The following is a 24,312-nucleotide window of genomic DNA, read 5'->3' as shown; positions in this document are numbered from 1 at the left end:
AGTGTATATGGTTTGTATACTTTGCCCATCACTGCTTCTGAATTATTAAAAAAAACACCAAAGGGGCTATAACTATATCTGGAAATATATCTGTTGTAGTTAGGTAACCTCACAAAGGGAGAGAGGTGTCTATGATATGAGCTAGATGGCTAATGACTAGTTTGTTCATGGTGTCCCATATATACCAAAGCCATGTCTTTTTTCTTTTGAATCTTTTTGAACTCTGGTCTGGTCCTATTACTTTATTTTAATGTCCAAATCCTGACAAATTCACTCAACCACACTGTTCACAGAAGCACCCACAATGATGCTGTAAGAGTGGAAACAACGCTGTTGCTAAAAACAGCTCTTGCAACACCTTTATTGATGATCATTCAATTTTTGTCTACTTCCTCAGCAACTACCCCAGAACTTTTCACCTTTTCACCTTGGATACTTAGATTGCAAAATAAATTGTTTGTTTGTATATATATATATATATATATATATATATATATATATATATATATATATATATATATATATATATATATATAAAATCCTGTATATGTTGCATACTTTCTATCTGATTATTGTTTCCCCTCCCAACCTAACAGCTACGCCAAGGCAGCTCAAGTTCCTACAGAGCGTCACCGGCGGGCTTCAGCGCGCGTGCGCAAACCGCTTTCTTTGCCGTCGCCGTGCACGCGCCTTCTTCCATCCAGCAACGGCTCCCTCATCTTTTTTTCTGAAGTTGTGCTGAGACGGAACGCGCTTTTCCTCTAAACAGGGATGGACGCTTTAAATCAACACAACAACCTTTTCTGCCGCCTGGAGTAACGTGATATGACTCCTAATAGAGTAGAGTAGTGCGGGTTCTTGTTTTAGGCCTATTTTCTTTTCTTTCTTGAACCAGGAACAGGCTGAAGAGAGACGGATACAGAGAGCGGCTGGGCCGTGACCGTGTTTGTGTGGATTGGCTGTTAGCTAGCTAGCGACTTTAGATTTGAGCATCCGTTTTCTTCGCTTTCGTCTCTTTATATTTGTCGGGTAAATACACCGATTTATTGGTTTCCCCTCCGTTGTCTGAATAAAAGAACGAAATTTGGTTTGAGGGTAGATTTTCTCCTTAAAGAAGCACCTCTCATTTTACTGCTAAACCCGAGAAAACAAACAGGAGGACCGCCAGAAGCTGGAGCTAACTACAGGAGAGACAGGGCTACTATTTTGTATGTAACGTGGACCATTCTTCTGTACCGTTATGGACAAGTGTATGGATATAACCGCCACACTTTCCCCAAATTGCTCCGTTTTCAGTTTGCTAGTAATTTGCTGCATATCCAATATAAAGTAGGGTTCGCTCCGTGTCGTGCTTTTTACTGCAGCAGAATTATAATTCACTGCGTGACTAGAGCTAGCTAGCTAGTTAGCCAACTTAGTTGTTTTAAGAATTAGTGGCCTGTAGGGTTGGTTTTAGTTCTTGTTTTAATTTGCATCTCTTTCAAACGGCAGAGATGTCGTTTTTCAACCTGCGGAAGATCTTTAAGATCGGCATCGACAAAAAGAAAAAACAGTACGAGCACGTTCACAGAGACGTGAATCCGGAGGAAGTGTGGGAGATTGTCGGAGAGCTCGGAGATGGAGCCTTCGGAAAGGTCTACAAGGTAAATATACCTGATCGTGCCTTTAAAAAAAAATCTTTTTAAAATGATCATCCTGACCTAAGTACAGACACCACCCTTTTTGGTGCTAGTTCAGTTTTGCTATTACGTTTGTCATTTTTGTCTTCTCTCTGTTGACTCATTCTGACTCAACATATACTCTTGCACAAAATTTGGGGAGGTGTTTGCAAGCTTGTTGATTATTTTGATCATATGTCAGTATTATGCAGGGATTCATACTTCCTCCAATCACGAAGGATTAAAGTCCTAGGCATTATTATTATTATTATTATTTATTTATTATTTTTTCATTGTAATGGTTTACCTGCATCAGGTGCGTTTGGTGTAGAAAGCATTACAAGTTTCAGTGTTTGTTCATGTGTATTTCTGTGCTTTTGAAATGCAATATGTACTAAAGGTACAGCAATGTCAAATCCTAGCAGTAAGGAAATGTACAGTACGACACTGAGATTGTTGAACATGGAAATCATGAAAGATGCATCAGCGTGATCCCATCTGCTTACTGAAATTGTCCACTTTGCAACCTCTGACATTGTGCACAATCTGGCAACCAAAGCTTTCTGATGTCAGTATTAGATCAGCAATGAAAATTGTATGGCTCTACATATTGTTAGTGTGCTGAAAAATCAGGAAATCTGTGTCTTACAGTATCACCAGCAAACCTGGACTCCAGCTCTCCATGACTGGTTTTGATGACTTCAGTCATGACATTCATTAATGTAATATGCTCCCAGCATTCCCCTATTATATGTGTAAGGCACAAAGGATTATTGACAAGAGTTCAACTACTACGAGACAAAACAGTTGGATCTGGAATATGATATGCGGTACAGAGGAACTTGTGAATCATAAAGGTTTACAGACCTCACTGGTTTCTGCCACACCTCTCGGGTTTTTCTTTTTTTTTTTCTTTTTCTTTTTAAGCACTGGTGCTATTTTAAGCGTGCAGCACCACAGTGACTATTTGCACATTCAAACTAGTTAGCAGTTTTAAGTTCATTGTATTTTAAACCAAATATTTCCGGTTCAGCGCACAATCAATTACATTTCTTGCATTATTAGAACACTTAATAACCGAGCTGTTTGACTCCAGATAAATTAAGCTGATAAGATGTAGATATGTATTAAAGTAGGACAGAGGATGCAAACGTTCCTAATAGCATTTTCCCTGCTAAAGAATAAGCTACAAAGTGTGCATAGTGCTGCACAGTAATAGGGTAAAATATTAGTCACTGTCATTTATTGATCAAAATGTGATTATAAAAACAGATCTATAAGTCGAGTTTAAATCTCAGTTAAGCAAGTGAGTAATTTCATTGATAGCTGCTCCAGCGCATAGTCACGATGCTATAGTCAAAATGCTTTGTTACTGCACCCTATTGTGGAATGCAGAATGTTTGGCATACAGTTAATAGGTTGTTCTTAAGAATACACCCACTTCAATTTTTTGTTGTAATAACCAGGAGCAGTGGGAATTTCTGTTGTGTGAACCTGATCCCTGTTCATTCAATAGTCCAGTGTTTGTAGTTATTCTTAATGAATAGTACAGAGATTCTCTGTGAAAAATGATATTCACTGTTTATAATGCATTTTATTAGATAGGGATTTTCTTTGCTTGAAATTAGAGCTGTTGCTATTGATTATTAGTCTAGTATTCTGATGACTATTAAAATAATTGGATAAGAAGTACTTTTTCTTTCTTAATATACAAGAGAAAATAAGATGGGTCTCTTAAAACGAACGTCATTTTTAGAAGCTTTTTAGAAAATTTTTATTTTTTATTGCTGAAATTGCATTCAAGAATATGTGAACTAAATCTTTCAGGTTTATAATATCATCAATATAAATAAATTTCAGATCACTCAAAAAACAAATGCACTAAATGGTGTTTTATTTTAGTAATTCTGACTTTTTTTGAAACTTAGTTTGATACCATGTGATTCTATTAATTGTAGCCCATTTTATTTTTAATGTGTAAATATTTCTGGCACTACAGAGGGGGTGACGCTGCCCTATTAGCTTAAAATAAAAAAGTTAAAAGAAAAAATAATTAAGAATTCGGCAAACTTTTTATTTAATGTGGCAGAAACTGGCTTCCATATGAATATTCTCATCACTGTTTTCTCTCCATTTCTCCATTTTCTTATTTTGCAGCGTCTTTTGTGTCTCTGTCCATAACGCTCTTAGTGGGTGGTGCGTGAGTAATAATGGTCCGTGGGAAACGCAGCGCTCCATGTGTGGTTAAATGGGTTGAATGAAGCATTGCTGCAAAATAAGTTAAATCTATGAATTTTTGTAATCAAAGGACACGTTACAGCCCTATTTGAAATTTACTTTGCTTAAGTTTCCATGTTGGGTACTACAGCGTGCAGTCCTGTATATAAATATAAACCACCCCTAAAGCCCACAGGTGTTTATTAGTGTATACTGGTTTGTGGTTACTTTTGAAATGATACTGCTGCACTTGTTTTTGTGTTGTTTGCACAGAAAGCTGGTTCTCATAGCATGGAGCATCTGTGAAAAAAATATAAAAAAATAAAAATTAGACCACAATCAAAATCTACAGTCTTGTAGCTGGTCAGTTGTTAGTATAAATATTTTTTAAATATCAGAATGGAAATAAAAAGGCAATATTTAACAGGTCTGTAAATTGTGATCATTTTTTGCAATCGGGTCAACAGTTCTCGCATTTTCCTTTTCATTGTGGTTGGTACTAAAGAAACATAATATACAATTTAGTTTGTATACCATTTGAAGGCTCTTGGCAAAACAACATAGTGGTTTAAATTACAAAGCTCTCAGCAATGTTTGCAATTTCCTTTAATAAACTGAAGCCAGTTTATTCGACAAGAGACTTGCTACTGGACTTGAGACATTCTATTAGAATGTGGGGTGATATCACAGATATTAACAGATAAAAAATTTTATGAACTCATTTCAAGGCTTGTTGTTTTAACATTGATAACCAAATGTTAAAAGAGGTTCAAACTGAAGCATGCATTTATTTTTCTTAAAAGTAGTAATGTGAATCAATAGCTATTGCTATTAGGGCTGCAGCTATCGATTACTGTAGTAATCGAGTATTCTACCGATTATTCCATCAATTATTGAGTAATCGGATAAAAAGTATTTTTCCTTTATTACAGAGCAATGATAAATAAGAGAGAGAAAATAAGACCAGTCTTTTAAAACGAACAAGTAATTTGTATAATTTTTTAGAAAAATGTCTTTTTATTTCTGAAATTCCATACAATAATATCTGTGAAAACATAACCCATTAAATACATTTAAATGCCATATTACATCTAAATGGAAATATAAATATAAAAAATCGATTTCAAATGACTTCAGTGTACTTGTCAAATGTCAAATTACAGTGTTTTCTTTTTGTTTTAGTTTGAAATTATCCCAAACTTTGGAAACTTTGTCATTTCGTCATCTCCTCGCTCCTCGTTGTTTTCGACCTGTTTCTTCATTTTTCATTCTGCAGCGTCTTCTGCGTTTACCTGTCCAGTGCGCTAAGGAGTTTAGCGGGTGGTGCGTCAGTAATAATGGTCCGTTGGGAAACACTGTGCTGTGTGTGTAGATAAATGGACTAAACGCAACATTGAGGCAAATTATTTGTTGCGTTTTTGTATTCGTTACTTTAGGAATCGTTTCAGCCCCAATTGTGACTGTTCAGTCCTGTTAGTTGCTTATCTGGACCATTGTACAGAAGGAAGTATGTGTACTTTGGCCTTTGTTATTTTAGTTGAATAAGTCTGGTCTATATAGTAAAAAATGACTGAATGAGTGATTAAAGGAAAAGAGACAAACTTTAATTTTCTATAAAAATGTGTAAACCGATTTTATATACCAAAAATGGATTAAATAATATTTACTGAGATACATTTACATTATAGCTTATAGTTCTCTTTATTAAGATTAATGTTTCATTTTCACGTAGAGGTGCAGTCAAGTGTGAAAAGGCACAAAGCTATTTAGCAAATGGATCGGTGGAAGGGGCTTTCAGCAAGTGTCCAAACTCCTATACTTTGCATCAGCACTGTGAGGAGGGTGTGGGAGAATACAGAAAGCATGTGTCACAACAGAATACTTTTTAACTCATGACATTCCCACCCTCAATGCAAACACAAGTGTTAGAGTAGAACTAAGCTAGCTGAAAAACTCCATGTATGAAAAAAGGCTGCCAGAAACACTGAATCACAGTGAATAGTTTGCAGTATTTGTACTCTGATTTATAATGGATTAGGAGTAGAATAGGAGTGTTCTAATATCATCATTTAAACATTTTCTATGGTGAAACCTCAAATTAAAGTGTAGCGACAGTGTAAAAACTTATCGTTATGAACCTAATAATAGTCAGAAAATTAGCTGATCTGTCTTGGACATGTGGCTTGCAGTCTGTTGTAGATTTCAAAGAAGCGATTTAGATCTGCTGGTTTTTTAGTTTTGTAAAAGCTGCATCCGTTTCCTCACAGATTACAGAAGGGAGAGGTGTTGGCTAGTGCAAAGAAAACGGCGTGAGAGTGTATGGTGTAAAGCTTTATGTAAATAGAAAGTCTAAGCCACACACACTTCCCTTGTTTCTTTCTCTGTCCACTGTTCTGTGTTTCTGTATCCATAAACATTGCATTCGAAGCACTTTCCAAAATAGGTCTGGCACTTCAAACTGTGACGGAGCTAGTGATTGGATTTGTGTTACTCCTCCTATTGCTGACTTGAATTACGTCTGCATTAAACACACTGCCAATGGTTTCAGAGATGGTACAGTAATTAAATCTAAAATGTATCTTTGAGTGTACTTAAATGAATCTTTATACAAGTATAGATGGTTAATTTGTGCTTAAATAAGGACTAAAGTGTACAGTGAGATTACAAGTGCCTTTGCCGTGCCTCTTTATGAGGTAATCGTTGTTTCCCTTTTTTTGTTCTTCTTCTTTTTTTTTTTTTTTTTAACACTAACTGCTGTGGGCTTAAAATAGCATCAGAGTCAAGTGTATTTGCAAATCAAAATAGCAATTGGTTTGTGTATAACTGGATGTTTAACATTTGAAGAGCTAGGCTTAAATATGATTAGACGTAGGTCATTTGTTCGCATAAGCGTAATTCATTTGTTGACTCCATGTCTCATAGTCTATAATGGCAGGTGTGCCATGAAAGATAGATTGCTGTTCATTTAGACATTAGGAATAAGATTTCTGGTTCACTCTAAAATTGCACTATTGAACACTTAACCAGCAAAACTGTATTCATTAGGGCAGCATTTCCTAATGGCACACTTTGAAATTCAAATTAAATATAGGTTAAAATTTCCATCCGATGTTTACTTTTGTTAAAAAATGGTACAAACTGATTACATATAAAGATTAGTTATGAGATATAGATGATGATCTGTATTAATGTAAGTGAGATGAAGCAAAGTATTAACCATATGCTTTTAACTCAAATAAAAATCAAAGCAATCTTCGCTCTACAGATGAACAAACCTTATTAATTAAATGCAAATGGTTACTTATTAATTTTTTTAAATGCTAAATAGAAACATAAATTACACCACCACCAATGCAAATAATAAAAATAACCTGGTAAGCTTCTAAATAAGTAAATACACCATATTTTAGTATAATGCATAGAATGTTTGTAGTACATAATATCAAGATGAAATTTATATGCTGTTAATGTTATGCTTTTAGAACATTCGCCCCCTTTTTTTCAGAGTTCTTTGTTGAACTATTTTGCGTGTATTGTTTTGTTTCAGGCTCAGAACAAGGAAACCGGTGTACTTGCAGCTGCTAAAGTGATTGACACCAAAACAGAAGAGGAGCTGGAAGACTACATGGTTGAGATAGATATCCTTGCTTCCTGTGACCATCAGTACATAGTTAAGCTGCTTGATGCATTCTACTTTGAGAGCAAGTTATGGGTAAGTAGTGTCTCTTGTGTAGATTGGTTTGCATATCTGTTTGAAAAGCTATAGTATATATTATCTAAATACAGACATGCACATCATTCAAGATGTGGAGGAAGTGGGAAGCCATGTTGCTTGATATGATTAGAGAACAGTAATTTGAACTATTCTGAAGCCTTCAGTCAATAAGTAAACTAACCATGCTGTACACTTTTACTGGATTTGCAGCAAAATGTTTTATGCACATTGCTGCTTAATTCACTCTTAATGGGTAATGGCTTTTCAGATTGCTTTCATCTGCTATCAACACATTCCTGTGTGGATCATTTTCATGCTGCAGACCTCCCAAAGCAATTAGGTGCAGGTGGTTTCAGATGGCACTCCCTGAATGCAGTGTATATGGGAGGATAATATACCATTACATATGAGCAGAGAAAGTGCTTATGAATTAATTATACAGTTGTCCTGTTTGCTTCTGCAGGCCCATCAGAGAAGATAAATGTATGACTCTAATCAACACTGTCATGTTTACTTAAAACTGGAAGAAGGAGCTCAAGTCACTCATCCGTTAAATGCTCCAAAACTGGTTCCTGTAGCATGGAGTATCTGTGAGAAAGAAAGAAAAAAAAATCTGTAAATTGTAATAATGTTGCATTTAGGCCAAGAGTTCTCTCTTTGCCACATTGTGGTCTGCACTAAAGGAACATAATACACTATTTATATTTATTTTGTTCAAACCATTTGAAGGCCTTGGAAGAATGTATAGTGGTTTAAATTACAAAGCTTTTACCAAAGTTTGCAGTTTCATACCTTGCCAATGACCACAGTTCCATATAATGGTGCACAATTAAATACAAGCTGTCTGACCTAATCATCAGAGAATCTGAACAGTCTGTATTTTTGCATTTTGAACTAAATTAAATCTGCATTAAAATCTGGCTAGTTGCTTTATGTCTGGGATTTAATGAACTAAAATAGCTAAAGAGTTTGACCATCCATTTTTTTCCAAACCTTTTTAGTATTTGTAGTTCATTTGATGATGTTAGATGATTCTTCCTAATTAGATGAATTAGTCTTTGCACTTTGAAGCGTAATGAAGTTTCTTTCTGCTCCTTCTGTCTATAGATACTTATTGAGTTTTGTGCAGGAGGTGCAGTCGATGCTGTCATGCTGGGTAAATATTATTTTCATTGTTGTGTACCATGGGGAAACAGATATTTCGGAATGGCTGAATCATTTGAACTTTACTCACAAATAAGTTATGCTTTTTCACTAAACCTCACACTGCCACACAAGAGGCTAAGCTTGCTTCAGTGCTAAAGCGGTCCAAGCATGTAATTATTGCAGTTTCAGTTTCAAAGAGTGGTAACTGCAATTCAGCCTTTTTTTTGCTGTATTATTTGTGTGCATTCCTAAAACCTTGTGCAGTTTTTCCTCTAAATCTTTTGGAATTAAATTATACATGAAAAATGGAGAGACAGCATTTCAATCACAGTCAGCCACACATTTAATGGATCATGTTCTTATTGTTTATGTTGTAATAAATGTTTTTAATATATATTTTTTTCTTTGTAATGAAGTGCATTATGTGCATTATTACAGTTCAGATTGCACAATTAGTCAAACAAATTATTACAATTTAAGTCAAACAAATTAATACAATATAAATATTGTATTATGGTGTGTTGTTTTTCATGGTTCTCTTCCTTCTTTCACCTGACACTGAAGGACTTGTAAAGCAGCATTAGTGAAGCACCTTGGGCCTTTCTTTGTTTGAGCTGTAAAACTTGATTTAGTGTTTCTGTTAGTGTAACTCCTCCTTCTGGCTTTCTCTTTGGAATAGAGCTCCCTGAATTTCTTTATCAGGGAGTCATTCCTCTTTGTACTTTTCCAAGTCATAGCTCCAAGGCAACAGACAACAAATATAAAGGATCATTCTACTGATAAACAATGGCTTCTTATTTTTCTGTAATCAAAAAAACGGGTCTGAAGTTCCTTTCACTGTTCTTATGAGTCTGCATGATTAGCTATAAATAAGATTAAACCTTAGTTTTTATGGACCATTTTTCTAATCTATGAAATCTTACACAGAACTGCATAAAACATATATATATTTACATGTATTCAGAGCTGGAGCGGCCCCTGACAGAGCCACAGATCCGTGTGGTGTGTAAACAGACCCTAGATGCACTGACTTATCTTCATGAGAACAAGATCATCCACAGAGATCTGAAAGCTGGAAATGTACTGTTTTCTGGAGATGGTGACGTCAAGTTGGGCAAGTTTTATTTTTATTCCAAACATTATTTTATATCTTTAAAGTTTGAAGTCAGAAAGGCTACAATAAGATTAATATTCATTCAGCAATTTTGTGAAATTTTATTTGCCAGCAATTTTTTTTTTTGCCTCAAGTTACCTGTCATCAAATATGCATATCTGGGTTAATGTCTCCCTTTAGCTGACTTTGGAGTGTCTGCAAAAAACACTAGGACCCTACAAAGAAGAGACTCCTTCATTGGGACTCCTTACTGGTTAGTCATCTGTTCGTGAAAACTCCAGAAGAAATATACAGTATATATATATATATATTTTTATGTTTTAAAAAGAGGATTGGTAATGCTAACAATACAACAAACATAAACCCTTTGTAATAGTTGTCTTGTTGTACTTCTTTATTCCCCATGTTTCTGTAGGATGGCCCCTGAAGTGGTAATGTGTGAAACATCAAAAGACAGACCATATGACTACAAAGCGGACATCTGGTCCCTTGGGATCACTCTGATCGAGTTGGCACAGATTGAGCCGCCCAATCATGAGATGAACCCTATGAGAGTCCTGCTTAAAATAGCCAAGTCGGAGCCCCCTACACTCATGCAGCCTTCGCGATGGTATGTTTTCCTTATTTTGTATTTATTTGTTTATTCTTTTTCTTAAACAGTCATGGTTTTATTTGCTAGAATCTGTCATGTAGATGTGAGGCAGAATATTCGAGTCTGGGAACCTTTGACATAATGAGGTGCGCAAACTGCAGGCAGCTACAATGCGTAATGATGATTCAGTTTAGCATTCGCCTACCTCCGTATGGCCACACTGACAGAACTAACTTGATTGTTGTATTTTTTTCTAAACCGGTCATGAAGAATTTTTTTTCAGTTCAGACATTTTCATTTGATTTGTTGTACAGGTCTCCAGAGTTCAGTGATTTCCTGAAAAAAGCTCTGGATAAGAATGTAGACCATAGATGGAGTGCAGCGCAACTCCTACAGGTGATTTATCCATTATTAAAAGAGCCCCTATTCATAATAAACAATATTTTCTCATAAATTTGATTGTTTTAATTTGTTTTATTTCAGCATCCATTTGTTGCAAGTGTAACTGATAACAGACCTCTGCGTGAGCTTGTTGCTGAGGCTAAAGCAGAAGTGTATGAGGAGTTTGAGGATGGCAAAGAAGAAGAGGAAGAAGAGGAGACAGACTCACAGCTTGTACGTGTATTCATTCAACTAGCAACCAATTATCACTACGATCTGGTGTCCATTTTAACTTGTGCAATAAAGGCCTTGTATCTCATACAGAATATTATTTATATCAAATTTATCATAAGTTATTTGTGCATATAGGATGGGAGGGGACATAAGCGTGCCCTATCTGAAATCAGCACTGGCAGCTTGGAGGACGAGAAGCTTTCTGAGAATGCGTCTACACTGGAATCAGTCACTGAGAAAGCTGAGCCACAAGCAAAACCCACAACAGCTGAGGACAGTAAGAGAAGCTCAGCTGTGGCTCTGGATTCCTATGAGCCTGTCCATACTAAGGGAGAGAGCAGAAAGGCAGCTGCAATTGTGGACCTCAGTCCTAAAGACTCAAATGCTGCAGACAAGAGCATGTCGAACCAGGAAGAAGTCCAGACTTTAGAAAGCGCTGCTGAGGAGAAGATTCCTGAAGTTCCAGAAACCCAGAAAGATGTTGTCCAGATGACAGTGACTGTCAGTGAAGAGACTGGAGAGGAAGAAAAGGCACAGTTTAAGTTAAATGAACCTTCTGAGAGCCGTGAGGAAGAAAATAAAATGGGAGATGAACAAAAAGATCAGCAGGTGGAAGAGAAGGAGGATTTGAAGCCAAAACCCATAGTGGAGGAATGTTCTGAACCACAGAAAGGTTTCCCTGAAGATCCTGTTGGAAAACAGGGTGAAGTGTGTGTGGATGATGACACCGGAAAGAACTTGTTTGAGATTGAAGTAGAGAAGAAGAAAGAGGATGTTCAGCAGGAGAAAGTGGGAGAAGAAACTGTTTTTGATAAGCCTGCAGATGTAGAAAAGAAAGAGGAGAGTGAAGAAAAGGAGCTACAACTACAAGCTGAAGAGGACCAAACTAAAACTGAAGTAGATGCTAAGGAATTTATACAAGTGGAAAATAAAGCTGAGTCAGTGAACAATATCGTTGTGAAAGACATTTCTGTGGAGACAGAGAAAAATGTGAATGAAAATAAGACCTCAGTGGATGTCTCAGCCGTCATTATTATTAATGGAGAAAAAGATGAAGTGGACAACATGTCAAATAAAAACCCAGTAACGAATCACGAGCAGTCTGCATCCTCAGAAGCAGCAGCAGAGGATGAGGTAGATCAGAAACGTGCTGTGGCAATTAAACCTGATATTGAGAAGGATTCTGATTCAGGAAGCAGCTCAGCAGCAGATACCAACAGCATTGACATGAACCTATCTATCTCCAGCTTCCTATCCAGAAGTAAAGAGGGATCAATTTCCATACAGGTAAGAACCTCACAGTGTTCTGTTGGAGATTATTCACATTTTATGAAATTGCTTATGTTCATGAGGCTGTACTTTTAAAGGATTCCAAATACCAGAAGAAGACCCTGAAAAAGACACGCAAGTTTATGGTGGATGGGGTGGAGGTCAGTGTCACCACATCGAAGATAGTTACAGATAATGACACCAAGAGCGAAGAACTGCGGTTTTTAAGGTAGTGATTTAAGTGACCTTTGTGACTGTTATTAAGCATCTGGGATTGATTTGCCTTTAAATCAATATATATATATATATATATATATATATATATATATATATATATATATATATATATATATATATAATGCACGATTATATATAACATAATTCTACATTGCCAGGAAATAAAGTTGTTGATTCTATGTGGGTGACTGTGTATTTGCATCATGGATTTGTTCAGTTGTTACTGATACAAATTTCAATTTGCTTTTACTCTGGATTTTTTTTTTTTAGGGCATTTCAATGTATACTATTTTATCTTTGTTCTCATTGCTTGTCAGATATTTGAGATTTTTAATATTTGATGTAGATTTTATTAAGTTCCACTGCCATATTTACCATACATGCCCCACAGTCAAAGATTTGTTTGTGTAAGATTTATGTGTAAAAACATGCCAATTTTCAAACAATCCAAAACTTTATTGAAAAGATAAAACTATTGATTTTAGTTCTAATTATTTTACTTTTCTTTTTTCCTGTTTTAGCTTTATACTGTGCTGTGTTAAGAGAAATAATGTCTTGTGTTGTGCTGTTGCAGGCGTCAGGAGCTGCGTGAGCTGAGGCTTTTACAGAAGGAAGAGCAAAGAGCCCATCAACAGCTCACCAATAAACTACAGCAGCAGAAAGAGCAACTGTTCCGGCGCTTTGAGCAGGAGATGACAGTTAGTGCCTCTGTATATTTACAGTACATTTTTGTTAGTTTGAATCAGGATCAATAACATAAATTTGTGGAAGTCCACAGCATTAATTTTCCCTTTATAACTGAAGAACGAGGACTGTGCACTGCAGCAGAGTTTGTGACGCCCTGCTTTTTGAGAAAAAATATTTTTATTGCATGTTTACATGTCAACTCATCTTGGAGGACTGGGGTAGTTCATTCAAAGATTTATAACATTTCATTGATAGTACTGATTGGTCAGGCAGAAGGACCGAGCTGGGAAGGATGTGCTACAAGTTAGAGAAACAAAGGATGGAGATGAAAATGTTGACTAGTGAGGAGAGTGTGTTGAGAAGATGGAGGGAGTTTTTTGAGCAGCTGATGAATGAGGAAAATAAGAGAGAGAGAGAGAGAGAAGATTGGATGATGTGGAAATGGTGAAGCAGGAAGTGGATAGGATTAGTAAGGAGGAAGTGAGAGCAGTGATTAAGAGGATGAAGAGTGGAAAGTCAGTTGGACCGATGACACCAGTAGAAGCATGGAGATGTTTAGGAGTTTTTAATAAGATTGTTTAAGATTTTGGAAGGTAAGAGAATGCCTGAGGAATGGTGGAGGAGTGTGCTGGTAGCAGTTTTTAAGAATAAGGGAGATGTGCAGACCTGCAGTAACTTCAGGGGAATTAAGTTGATCAGTTACACCATGAAGTTATGGGAAAGGTGCGATTGAGATGGTTTGGACATGTGGAGAGGAGGGACACGGGGTATATCGGTAGGAGAATGCTGAGGATGGAGCCACCACGAGGGAGGAAAAGAGGAAGGCCAAGGAGGATGTTCATGGATGTGGTGAAAGGAAGACATGCAGGCAGTTGGTTTGAAAAAGGGCAAATGTAGAGGACAGGGGGGTGTCGAGACAGATGATCCGCTGTGATGACCCCTAATAGGAGAAGATTGGTAGTACAGACAGTCAGGTGACCTCAATTACATAAAAGGTACAGGCATTCCTCAGGGTAGCATACCTCTCATATATTTTCTTTGTTTGTCTTAGGGAAAGAAGCGTCAGTATGACCAAGAGATTGAGAACCTAGAGAAGCAGCAGAAACAGTCTGTTGAGCGTATGGAACAAGACCACACCAATCGTCTCAGAGATGAGGCTAAGAGGATTAAATCTGAACAAGACAAGGAGCTCTCCAAGTTCCAGAACATGCTAAAGAACCGCAAGAAAGAGGTAAGCAGGAGACATTTAGTCATATTTAATACTGTTAGCATGACATTATGTAGATGCTAAAATTGACATATGGAGGTGGGGCTGTACTGCATAAATGAGCTTTTCCATCTTTCTTCATTTCGGTGTGACCGTAACAAAAGCTGCATACATGGGATGCTTGCAGTTTTGTGTCATATTGCAGGACCTGCTTTGTGTAGCGGCTTTTGAAGTGGTCTTCAACGTCCTCTTGCTCATTGTTTGCCGTTTTCCTATATGCTTTTAATTTTTCAACCATAACAAAATACTGATTCACTGTAGACAGTGAAATGTAGACAGTGATTTTACACTTCGGCTCTGTTCTGTTCTGGCAGTGCATTATTAGCCTAAACTATTAACCAACTCCGTTTTTTTTCCCAATTTAAAAACTAACTATTTTACAGCATTTTTTTTTTTTCTGCATGTTCGTTTCTTTTTGGTCTTCATCCTAAGGGGAGAGGTTTTTTATTTATTTATTTATTTATTTATTTTTTTTATGAATAATATCTAAATATCTTAGGTTCTTCTTCTTCTTATTATTATTATTAATCTTTTTTTTTTTAGGATTTACAATGATGAATTTCCATCTGGGTCATGCATGCTGTAATTTTCCCACCGTAACCTTGGCATGAGGCTAAAATTGTGTTAAATAGAAATGCGAATAAAAGTCCAAGCCCTTTTTGCATGCATGCTGATATTTTAACTCTATATTCATCTGCATGACCATTCTTTTATCACTCATTTATACAATTGGCTGCACTATGCTATTTCAGATTATTTAGGATTTAGTGTACAAGCTATAAACATTTTTGAAAGTTAAACATGTTTCGTATTGTTAACTCTTGCTTTTAATAGATTTCCTGTTTACTTTTTTGCATTTATAATTATTATTATTGTTTTATCATGAATATTCATGTATAAATTTTTGTATGTATGTGTGAATGTGCAAGTGTGGGACTTGGTGCTGTGGTGGAGGGCAGGCTTCAGCTGGTTCATGGTTTAATAATAGTGCTTTCTTTCCCTCCCTGCTACTTTTAAATACTTATAATAGATAATGATTTTCTCTAGAATGTATAATCATTTCTAATATGGTGCTCGCTCAATTATATTGAAATTGAAAACACTAGCCTATATCCTGCCAATAAACCTCGCATCATGCTACCATATTTCACATTTTATAGCAACCCTTACAGTGAGTAAACGCTTTATGATACCCTCCAGACCCTTTTGGTTATACTTGACTAGTTCTGTAGTAGAATAACTGAGGCAGTAATTCAACCCGCCTTGAAAATTAGTTCTCAAACTATAATAAAAGTAGTACTGAGATTTATCTTGGATTTAAATTTCTAGGTGCAAAATCTCACTGTACTTGGTACCACTTTCCCATTTCTTTTTTTTTTTTTTTTTTTTTGTATTCTTGCAATATTTATTTAAAGTGTGCACCATTTTAGAGATTTAGGTACGTTGAAAGTGTTTTCAATAATTTAATCAGTAATGGTTACTCAATACCTACAAAGCCTTCTTTTATCCTTAAAACCTAATTCTTCTTCTGCTACTCATCTGATTTCTACTGTGGTGCCTGATTGATACATGCTCTAGTATCTAATCCATTTTTCATTAACAGAATCGACTTAGAGAACTGATTCATGAGGTTTCTGGGACATCTTCATTCAAATATAACTCTGCACTGAATCATTACACAGTCAAACATGAGATGCTTGATTCTGGTTAGCAGCTCATTAAGGGTACTAATAATCACACTGGCAAACTTCAATGCATGACTTGTCACTAATACTTGGTATCAGGTGTGGTCAGTCTTAAACAGCCAAATTCCCAACCATTTACATACTCGTACACTATAGGTCAAACAGGAGATCGACATGTCCCCCAAACACATGAGAAAAGAGCTTTTGAAACGCTTAAAGGAAGACCTCGTTGTTTTGCAGCAAGAAGAGGTAATGACTCATAACATGCCGATTACATGTTCTTATGTGTACACAACTATTCTTATAACATAACACCGAATCATTAGCAACTTTTGAAATGTCAGTTATTTACTGAGTTACTGAACTGAGTTATTTAGTTACTAAGGGCATTACACACTAAATCAAACTGTTCCCTGTTTTGGTGCTTATTAGCCCACTAGCTTGTGTTTTAAACTTGTTCCCATTATTAAACCTACAACAGAAAGCTTCAGTTTTGTTCGTATAGTGCTTTTTACAATGGGCATTGTTCATTGGCAAGGCCAATTGCAACAATAGGAAAAACCTTGAGCGGGTTCTGACTCGGAAGTGAGTGACATCTCTCTTTCAGGTGACATCTGGGATTGTGATTCTAAAGCATTTTTTTCCCAACGACATTACTATAAGTTAGTAGTGATAGATGTGGCATAAGGAACTAGAATTTGAGCATCATCTGAGTTTCAAGTGTATCATATCAAACTACAGTTATCAATTGTTCATTCATCAATGATTGATACTTGAGTGTAAACTTCAGGGTGTCTCTGTGGGTCATAGGGTTAAATAGAACACAGTTTATTAGGTTTGCTTTTGTCCTGTAATAGTAATAGTAGTAAAAAGTGCAGTGACAGTGTAGCTAAGATTAAGTGCCGAAAGGTATCACAGACATCGGGGTGCTCTGGAACAGGCTGCAACTCCACCATAAAGCACAGCTTGTTTCCAAATGCAGCATATTAGGTTGATACTATGCAAACCTTTTTTTTTCTTTTCTTCAATCAACTGGATATCCAAGTTCAGTTAAGCAGGCTTTAACAGACTAATTTGTACTTACTAAATATTACTACTGCTTTTTTGCTTCAAATCCGCAAGCATGTGAAGGACGCTGAATTAATGAAAAAAAACCCCAGCCTGGAGATCACCTTCTGACATTTATACTCATTTACTGCCTAACAAGGCTTTTCTCTGTTAGTTTTGAGGATCTGTGTTTACTGCTTCTTGTCTACCTTGACAGTCTCGCCATTCTTTACCCAGAACCTTAAACCACCAGCAGCTGAGAAACCGATTGTGAGAAAGTGAAAGTATGCGTGTGGTGCCCGTGTGGATTTTTTAGGGTGCTAACATGCCACAAGCTGTGTGAGTGAGTTGTCCCTGACGTGGTAGAATGCACTGTGTTTCACTCCACAGGGTGTGGCCCAGGTTATGATACAGTCTTTTCAGTTGTCCTCATGTGCTCTGTTCAACGCTCAGATGCAGGATGTAAGTTTTGCCCCCTACTTCTCCCTGTCCAACCTCTTGCTCATATGTGCCTGCCTGCCTACCATTACACCCTTAGGCGCCTTGCTCTAGAAAATCGTTTATTATGGAATAACTGATTTATAAGTATTTATAAAGAGATTTCTGTTATGCGTTCCATATTTGTAGTGATATTTGCATCAATTAATAAACAATAGTAATGTGTTCTTACAGAAAGCACAGCATGTAACAGTATAAGGTTTGTGTAAAACAAGGGCTGTTGTACATATGCAGATGAATTCTGATTAATGACGCATTAGAACGGGTACGGCACATGTGAGCTGGGTGGTTCTCTTGTGTTTCTTTCTCTTTTTTTTTTGGAGTGCTGTCGCTGTCGTGTTATGGTGCAGTGTCTCTCTTTGAACACAACATACTGTGCTCTGTTATTTACTCCAAATGTATTCGAGTTCCTGTATATTTCACTCTCACTGTTTTTATCTGTGCCACTGGCTCTGTGTTCACAAATGGAAATGCTGATCATCACTGTGGCTACAGTAGGACTTGTATCGTAGGGTAACAACATTAAAACATTTTCTCATTGTGATATGCACTTTACAATGTCATGTTTGGTGAAGAGTTTGGATAAATGAGTAATGTATTTTTAGATGCAAATATTGTTTTGCTCATGTTGAACTTTTATTATCCATCTTAATGTAGACTCGTGTTTTAACCAGGGCTCTGAACCGAAATATATGATGACCTCATACTTATTTGTGAATAGAAACATTAATGCTGCTGGGACTAATAGGTTTCCAGACATTGTTTTTTTATTATGGTGCTTACATACAGTTTGTGAATGTGTCATATAATTAAATGTATTTTTGTTCTAATCAGAAACAGGAACATTATTTTATGGTTGTGAAGCATATATGGAAGAGCTAAAATATTGGTTGTGGTTGGAGAGAACTAAGTGAATTAAGATTTTTTTTTTTTAAACCATTTTGTCTCTGAGCCCTGGTTTAAAATATATCCTCATGTTTTTCTTCTGCTTTATTCATCCATATTGGACTGTACCATTTTTCCATGAGATGTTAATGTTGTGTTGTTGAAAGACTTTTATTACTGTTAGTAATTTTGTTTACATTTCAAACAGTTTTCTGGTCTGTCCTAGTTTTTTTATACATGTTTTTATGTGTAAAATGTTTTGTGATAATTGGAAAATGTTTGTGCAGCCATTCTGCAGTTTGGTGCTCTACAATTTTAAGACAAGAACTGATGTTTATGCCTTCTGACTTTGCATCCCCTCCTGTCAATTTTTCAATACTTATCACAGGAACAAGAGTTTCTGCAAAAGCAACAACAGGAGCTGGACAGTGCTCTGAAGAAGATCATCCAGCAGCACAAACTGGAGATTGCCACAATAGAACGAGATTGTCTCAACCATAAACAGCAGCTTATGAGAGGTCAGATTTTTTTTGTTGTTGTTAATTCAGCTGTTTAAGATTCAAAGTTTATATAAATTTGTATGCTGCCTGCAGTACAGACAGCATTGCCGTATAGCAGATATTTTTTAATCAGTTTGATTGAAAATATATATATATTCTTATATTTAGGTCAACATAACTACACACAAATAAGGATGAACAATCTTTTTTATTTTTTTTTTATTTTTATTTTTTATGTCCAACACTTTTAGGACTTTATAAAGACAAGTGTTAGGCCTTTGTCTTCTCTGACACATGGCTTGGCAAGTAAATGAGTGATTCTCTGTAATGAGTCACATACTGCCAGAAGCATGATGCAACGGCTATTTATTTTACATGTCTGGACACTGCTTGCTTTCTTTTCTGGCCATTTCATTTGATTTCAGTCTATTTATAATTTTATCTTGCTATCTCTCACACTCTCTCACGTCACATGCTTTTATACAGCCCGTGAGGCAGCTATGTGGGAGCTGGAGGAGCGCCACCTGCAGGAGAAACACCAGTTGCAGAAGCAGCAGCTGAAAGATCAATACTTCATGCAGAGGCACCAGCTCCTAAAGAGACATGACAAGGTGGGTGAATAAAGTGGACATTACATAATTTAATATGAACATACTTCATTTCACCCACTTCTACTCCTTAATGCACCCTTCAGAGCTAATGCAGAAATGCATGGTAGATCAATTTAAAGTTATTTGCCGTTTTAAAGTAGCTTGTAGAAAGTCGTTTCTGTGAGAAGCTTTGTGCTTTTGCTTATTGTGTAATTTTATTTTATCTGTATTTCAACCCCTTATACTGCACTCCATTATTACAGATGTTACAAATTGCCAATTCTTCTTAGCATGCATAAACTTCCAGCAAATGATGTAACATTTCACTCTTATTTTTGTGGCTCCTAATGCATTGTGCCTGGCTTCTGGTTTTTCTTTTTTGTATCCACACTGCGGTCCCAATTATATCCTGGCTAAATAATAGGAAATGGAGCAGATGCAGGGTTATAATCAGCGCCTGATAGAAGAGATGAAAAACAGGCAGGCTCAGGAGAGAGCCCGACTACCGAAGATCCAGCGCGGGGACGGAAAGACCCGTATGGCCATGTTTAAGAAAAGTCTGCGCATCACTGGCACAGGAACCCCAGAGCAGGACAGAGAGAAAATTAAGCAGGTAATATACAATGAAATTAGTGAAAAAAATGTTAAAGCCAAGTATGTATGCTAAGTACACAGGACTAGTGTATGTTCTTACACTGGTTGTCTGGGGTAGTTTGCAGCACAGGAGGAGAAGAGACAGAAGAACGAGCGACTTCACCAGCACCAGAAGCATGAGAACCAGATGAGAGACCTTCAGCTTCAGTGTGACTCCAACATCAGAGAACTTCAACAGCTACAGGTCCACAGGCACACATTCTCAAATACATGCTTTAGATGAATTTAAAACAGTGATTTTTGAAAATCTTAATTTATTACAGTGTCTGTCAATAGAAACGTAGTCTTTTATTGTTTTTGAGAGGCTCATGCATGTTCGTTTTGTTCATATGCAACAAACTAGGTAATTTAGTAGTATTTACGTTGACTATACAAATATAAAAATGTGGAGATGTTAAACTTTATTTTCATTGAAATAGCATAAATAATAGCTTTATATACTTTTGGCATCCAGACGGTTAGTTTCCCCAAACATACAGCTGAAGTGGTTTTTACTATTATTCATCCTATCCATCCTAGAACAGATGAATAATATTTAGCTGCAGTGACTGGGCAGGCCATTTTTATTCTAGCTAACATTTTGTCAGATTGATTGCTGGCTGAATAACACCTACAGAATGGATGTATGGTTTGGGCCATTGTCTTTTTTTGCATGGTGAAGGTTGTTCCTATTAGCTACATTCCAGACACAATCAAATGGCACTGAAGTATGGAGTGGTAGCCATTTTGTTTCAGTATTTCTTTCCTCTAAAATCAGACTCCAACCTTCCTTGCTCTAAAACAACCCAAAACTATTAAGCTTCTACCTCCATATTTTAATGTGGATATGAGGCAGTCTGCTATCGTCTTCTCTTCTGTTCTCCATCTTTCATAAGTTCTTCTGTTAGAGCCAAAAATGTCTAGTTTGGACTCATCTCTCCAAAGAACATTCCTCATCATTCATTTACATTTTTGCGGCATTTACATAGACCATTCACTTTCCAATTCCTTTGTGTTTTTGCTGTTTACGAAGTATGTTGCATATAAACAGAAGTAATGTGTGTCAAAAACCATGAAAGACTTTTCCCCCAAACTTTTGACAGGCACTGTATATTGGATTTTGGAGTATTGATTAGAGGTCGACCGATTAATAAAGTTTTGACAATTAATCAGCACCGATAGTTGATTGCTGAAACAAACGACTATTGCCGAAATTCCTAGCGATAGTTTTTCCAGCTCCTGGTCCGCTGTCATTACAAGAGCGGAATTTAGAGGAGAGTCACTGATGCCACATCGCCCCAGCCCCCCCACCCTTTTGTTTTTATTTTTACGTGAGAGGGCTGTACTTATTGATAATTTATTACATTTATAATTCTATTTATATTCATATTAAATATATATATTTTTGTAGGTTTAGTACTATTTTGCATATTTTACAGTGTAATTTTTTTTTATCCAGTATCCATTAAAAAAAAAGAAGGTTGATTTAATCAGTTATCGGAAAGTACAATTCAATCTATCTGTATCTGTAAAATCCACTATCGGTCAAACTCTAGTGTTGATGTTACATTGTCACACAGTAGTTATGACTTTGTTAAGATATGTTTTAGGTTAGAAAAAAGATCTTGTTTATTTTCTACTTATTGCACATTATCTCTTACATTCATTTTGTACATGTAAAATACCAAAATGACTCAATAACTTAAATTATATTCTTTATTGATTTATTTTTACTTAGAATGAGAAGTGCCATGTGTTAATTGAGCATGAGACTCAGAAGCTGAAGGAGCTGGATGAGGAGCACAGTCAAGAGCTTAAAGACTGGAGAGAGAAGCTTCGTCCCAGAAAGAAGGTACTGCACAAGTAGAAGTTTACTGTTTGTTTTGAGGCTGTTGAAATTCCTTTTCATATTGGAATAAAATTAGCTTTTTAAGGCTTTGATATGTTTTGAATATCTCTGTAATGAGCATGTGGTACTTTTCATGTGTCCTCCAGGCCCTTGAAGAAGAGTTCACTCGGAAGATGCAAGAACAGGAGGTCTTCTTTAAAATGAGTGGGGAATCCGAGTGCCTAAACCCCACTGCCCAAAGTAGAGTTTCTAAGTTCTACCCTATTCCTAGTGTTCATTCATCTGGCTCATAACCCAGATCATACAAGGCTATAGAAGGCTTTGTAGATGCAGCATCAGCCTGGTGCTTCTTCTGTGTCTGACCTTCCACTGTACTTGATGAGAGGAACATCGGATTGTTGTAAAAGAAGTTCACTTGAACATGGAAGGGACTAAACAGCATTACAGCAATGGAAAACGAGTTAATTAGTAAATTACCCACTGTTAAACTATGAATCCAATGGATTAACATTTTATTCATTTCCTTTAGTCTGCTGGGAGTTTTGCATGACTATGGCACTAGCAGAGATTAGACACGGATACAATCTTTCTTGGAGAAATTGATTATTAGAAGCAAACATCCGATGACTAAATTCTGTACAAGGTCTCTGATGTCTGATTTCTAATCTGATTATGGTATAACATGATAATTTATTCCCTAACTCATTGGTTCTGTAGATCACCAACAACCTCGTGAGTGTGTTTGTGTGTATATGAAGCACAGATATATTGTCAAATTTGAGCTGCCTTTTGTCTTTTAATTTTCTTTTCAATGTTTTCCACTGTTTGGGAGTCTTTAGTCTTTTATTGTTCCTATTTTGTTTCAGCAATTGTATGGCCTGTCAAAACTCCAATATAAACTGAGGGAAGGTAAGAAATTAATGGGGCAAAATTTTATACCGATATAAAAGCATATTGTACAAGTTCTTCTATATGTTGTGAAAGGTCAAAAGCAGCTTCTCATATGTGCACAATATTAAACCCGCTTCTAAACTTGCAGCTTCGCAATATATAAGATGACTACAGACGAGAGGAAGTGGGTTGCCTGCGCTATGGCCTTGAAGGGAAACTTAAGTTTGCAGGTTAATTGCGAATGTAATGTTTCACTATTTGAAAAAGAAAGAACAGTGTGATTGCGTGTTCAATTACCTGTTTTGTCCAGTGCTTTCTTTATATGAAGAATTAATTACACAGAGTGTACATTGGTACAGTAGTGCAGATACTACTCGGTTTACTCTGGTTCATTTCAACTTGTTGATAAATGGGGTGGACTTGGTGTCTGGATGTATGACAGTGTCCATCATTGGCAAGATACAAAATACATTTTTTCAACTATTTCTATGTATCTGTTTTAGTCATGCAAGAATACCACAAGTGCATAAATATTGCTATTTGGCTGATGCGCATGTGGTCTCATCTTACAGTATCTCAAAGTGCGTCCTATGCAGCCTTGACACAGCTCCTCCCATTTAGGGACCATAACAACTGTTTCAGACGGAGTATTGCTTAGTGACAGAGTAGAGGGAGTGCAAATGAGCTCCCAGCATGCCCTGTGTATAATCGACAGCTGGTTCTAGCCGCTAAGCAGTAGGAGCACATCTGCGCAGAGAACTGTGCTTTTATCAGATGCGTCTAATTTTATTGATTTGCTTTTCAGGATTTTTTTTTTAAAGAATCACACAGTGCATTTTCTGTACTATATTTACAATTCTGTCATATCTGTCCATTCTACTCTTGCATGCTGAAATCCTAAATGCTGGATTTGACTGAAAACTGGAGCTCTTTGGACTATACTCTCTAAGTCCCATTGTACTAGCACAAGCTTCAGTTGAATCCTTAGAGCTGCATATAATACATAACAGATCAGGATATTAGCCACTGGGATAGCAACAAGTTATTCTGGGCATTTTATTTGACTGGATCGTGGAATTTGTGGCACTTTTGTTATGTCTAAAGCATTTTTCTAATTGATTTGGCCAATATACTGAATAGCTGGTGTCATGCTGTAAATAAAATCTTCTCATTGTATTTTACACATTTCTTTTTTGTGTGTTTTGTGTAAATATATG

At 36.5% G+C, this 24,312-nt stretch overlaps 1 protein-coding gene across 3 annotated transcripts; it reads left to right on the top strand.

Moving 5' to 3' along the window:
* The first annotated feature begins 656 nt into the window (after nt 1–656).
* slka (STE20-like kinase a) lies at nt 657–24,276 on the top strand. Of its 3 annotated transcripts, XM_046863432.1 has the most exons (20): nt 657–1,029; nt 1,492–1,643; nt 7,423–7,587; nt 8,698–8,746; nt 9,701–9,850; nt 10,031–10,103; nt 10,266–10,460; nt 10,757–10,838; nt 10,926–11,057; nt 11,193–12,344; nt 12,425–12,555; nt 13,138–13,261; nt 14,302–14,481; nt 16,359–16,451; nt 19,021–19,150; nt 19,619–19,743; nt 20,147–20,335; nt 20,435–20,560; nt 22,094–22,207; nt 22,351–24,276. In XM_046863432.1, exons 2-20 carry the CDS (start codon nt 1,494–1,496, stop codon nt 22,495–22,497), a joined length of 3,507 nt encoding a protein of 1,168 aa, XP_046719388.1. In that variant the 5' UTR covers nt 657–1,029; nt 1,492–1,493; the 3' UTR covers nt 22,498–24,276. The 3 variants fall into 3 exon arrangements, with proteins under 3 accessions (XP_046719388.1, XP_046719396.1, XP_046719403.1); XM_046863440.1 differs by lacking the exon at nt 16,359–16,451 and adding an exon at nt 17,640–17,711 and having other exon boundaries at nt 657–1,643; XM_046863447.1 differs by lacking the exon at nt 16,359–16,451 and having other exon boundaries at nt 657–1,643.
* Nucleotides 24,277–24,312: the final 36 nt, after the last annotated feature.

Source organism: Silurus meridionalis, chromosome 2 (genome assembly GCF_014805685.1).
Source record: "Silurus meridionalis isolate SWU-2019-XX chromosome 2, ASM1480568v1, whole genome shotgun sequence".
NCBI lineage: Eukaryota > Metazoa > Chordata > Actinopteri > Siluriformes > Siluridae > Silurus > Silurus meridionalis.
Note: the sequence above shows the minus strand (reverse complement) of the source record. Positions and strands in the feature narration are given on the sequence as shown.